The 1,639-nt window shown below is 34.2% G+C and overlaps 1 protein-coding gene across 1 annotated transcript; it reads right to left on the reverse strand.

Annotated features, from left to right (window-relative positions):
* Positions 1–50: 50 nt before the first annotated feature.
* Positions 51–989, reverse strand: LOC111382127 (COBW domain-containing protein 1-like). The gene is made up of 3 exons (XM_023005999.1): positions 708–989; positions 305–355; positions 51–194 (listed from the first exon to the last, which is right to left on the reverse strand). Exons 1-3 carry the CDS (start codon positions 972–974, stop codon positions 66–68), a joined length of 447 nt encoding a protein of 148 aa, XP_022861767.1. The 5' UTR covers positions 975–989; the 3' UTR covers positions 51–65.
* Positions 990–1,639: the final 650 nt, after the last annotated feature.

The following is a 1,639-nucleotide window of genomic DNA, read 5'->3' on the forward strand; positions in this document are numbered from 1 at the left end:
ATCTTAATTTTAATCAATACCAAACAGAGGCTGCATTGATAGGGTAGAAATGGCTAAAATGAAAATCAAATATCAAAATCATAATATAGGACAGAAGTAAACCTTTCCAGATCAAAGCCTCCAATTCCAAGAACATAGTCTAAGTCAACATTTCCATATTTCGTTCGCTTCAGTTGAGCCATACGATTTATGTTCTGCACTCCACCAACTAAAAATTAGTGAAGGTGACTTGGAAACAAACAAAAACAGGATAGGAAAAAACAGGCGCAAAGACAGATTAGGGAGAATTTGTAAGGAAATCTACCCTTATTCTCTCAACCAGTGAAACAATCTCTGGTTCACCAACAAGATCAGTCTGCAATCACAATGGAAATTATCTAGTTAAACTTTAGAACGCCAAATATATCACTGGAGGCAAGATGCAGAACAATATTCCAAGGTTTTCTTTACAAAACACGTCATAAAATTAGTAGAAGATACACCAGTAGGAGTACACATAGCAATTAAATAGCAAGAAAAAATTTCCATTGTGGCCTCTTAGTTCTTTTAGTTGCTGCATTATAAGATTCTTGAAGCAGGATAAGAATCCAGATTATAAAACAGAAGTACAGATAAACTAGAAATTGTCATGATTTGCAGAGTTTTCCGTTATAATTTGATCCGGAAACACTTACAAACCTATTACATGATATAAAGATAAATTGTACCTTGTTTACTATAATACGGTCAGCATAAGCAATTTGCTCTACTGCCTCATTTACTACTCCTTCAGGCTTAATCTCATCAAGGTGCAAACCAGCATGTTTAGCATCCACCAGCGTAACAACGCCATCAAGTTTAACATCATTAAAAACCTGATCCTCGGCATAAAATGTTTGAATGATCGGGGCTGGATTTGCTAATCCTGGAAAGGTGAGGAAGAATGTGATGTTATTGTAGCAAGAGGATGTCAAAATATCTATTGAATATAGCATCTGAATTTCTTTTGTTCATCACTTCCTATCGCACTTAACTTTACATATTTCAAACAATGTTTGAGAATCTTATATGTTTGCAAATCTTATCGTTCTATTTCTTAATGACTACTAATTCAATTTTGCAAATCATGAGTATTTCAACCTATATTTCACAAAGCTATTTTAGGGTAAGGATACCCTATGAACAACACCGAGTTGATTTCTTGTGCAAAATGATTTCCACTGCGAAGCAATTTCTTAAACATCAACTAGGGTATTAATACCAATATTTAAGAAGTTTTGTGCAAAATGATTTCCACTGCGAAGCAATTTCTTAAACATCAACTAGGGTATTAATACCAATATTTAAGAAGTTTTGACTTGAAATTTAGGGTGTTAATATCCATGATTTTTACAGATGATATAGGGTAGTAGTACTCACCAGATGATAAAACTTTAAATTTTTTATGTTAAGAAATATGGGAAGGATGATATTTGAATTTAAAAGATAAATTTCTTTTCAAAGACAAAGTACTAGAGTATGCACAACTCAATGTCTATGAAGAACTAGGAAAACCGATCTCAATGATGTGCTAGCAACGATCAGCTAAGAGATGGCATCTCCCGTCAGATCCAAATTAACCTTTCCAACACCCAACCCTAACCCCACCAGCCTCACACCA

The sequence above is a fragment of the Olea europaea genome, unplaced genomic scaffold, assembly GCF_002742605.1.
Source record: "Olea europaea var. sylvestris unplaced genomic scaffold, O_europaea_v1 scaffold24398, whole genome shotgun sequence".
NCBI classification, from domain to species: Eukaryota; Viridiplantae; Streptophyta; class Magnoliopsida; order Lamiales; family Oleaceae; genus Olea; species Olea europaea.

Excerpts from the sequence above, each read along its gene's own strand:
- LOC111382127 (XM_023005999.1), bottom strand. The coding sequence starts at position 974 with ATGCTATATTCAATAGATATTTTGACATCCTCTTGCTACAATAACATC. Across the intron at positions 356-707 it reads ACCGTATTATAGTAAACAAG|ACTGATCTTGTTGGTGAACC; the intron begins GTACAATTTATC and ends TTGTGATTGCAG. Across the intron at positions 195-304 it reads CACTGGTTGAGAGAATAAGG|AACATAAATCGTATGGCTCA; the intron begins GTAGATTTCCTT and ends GGTGGAGTGCAG.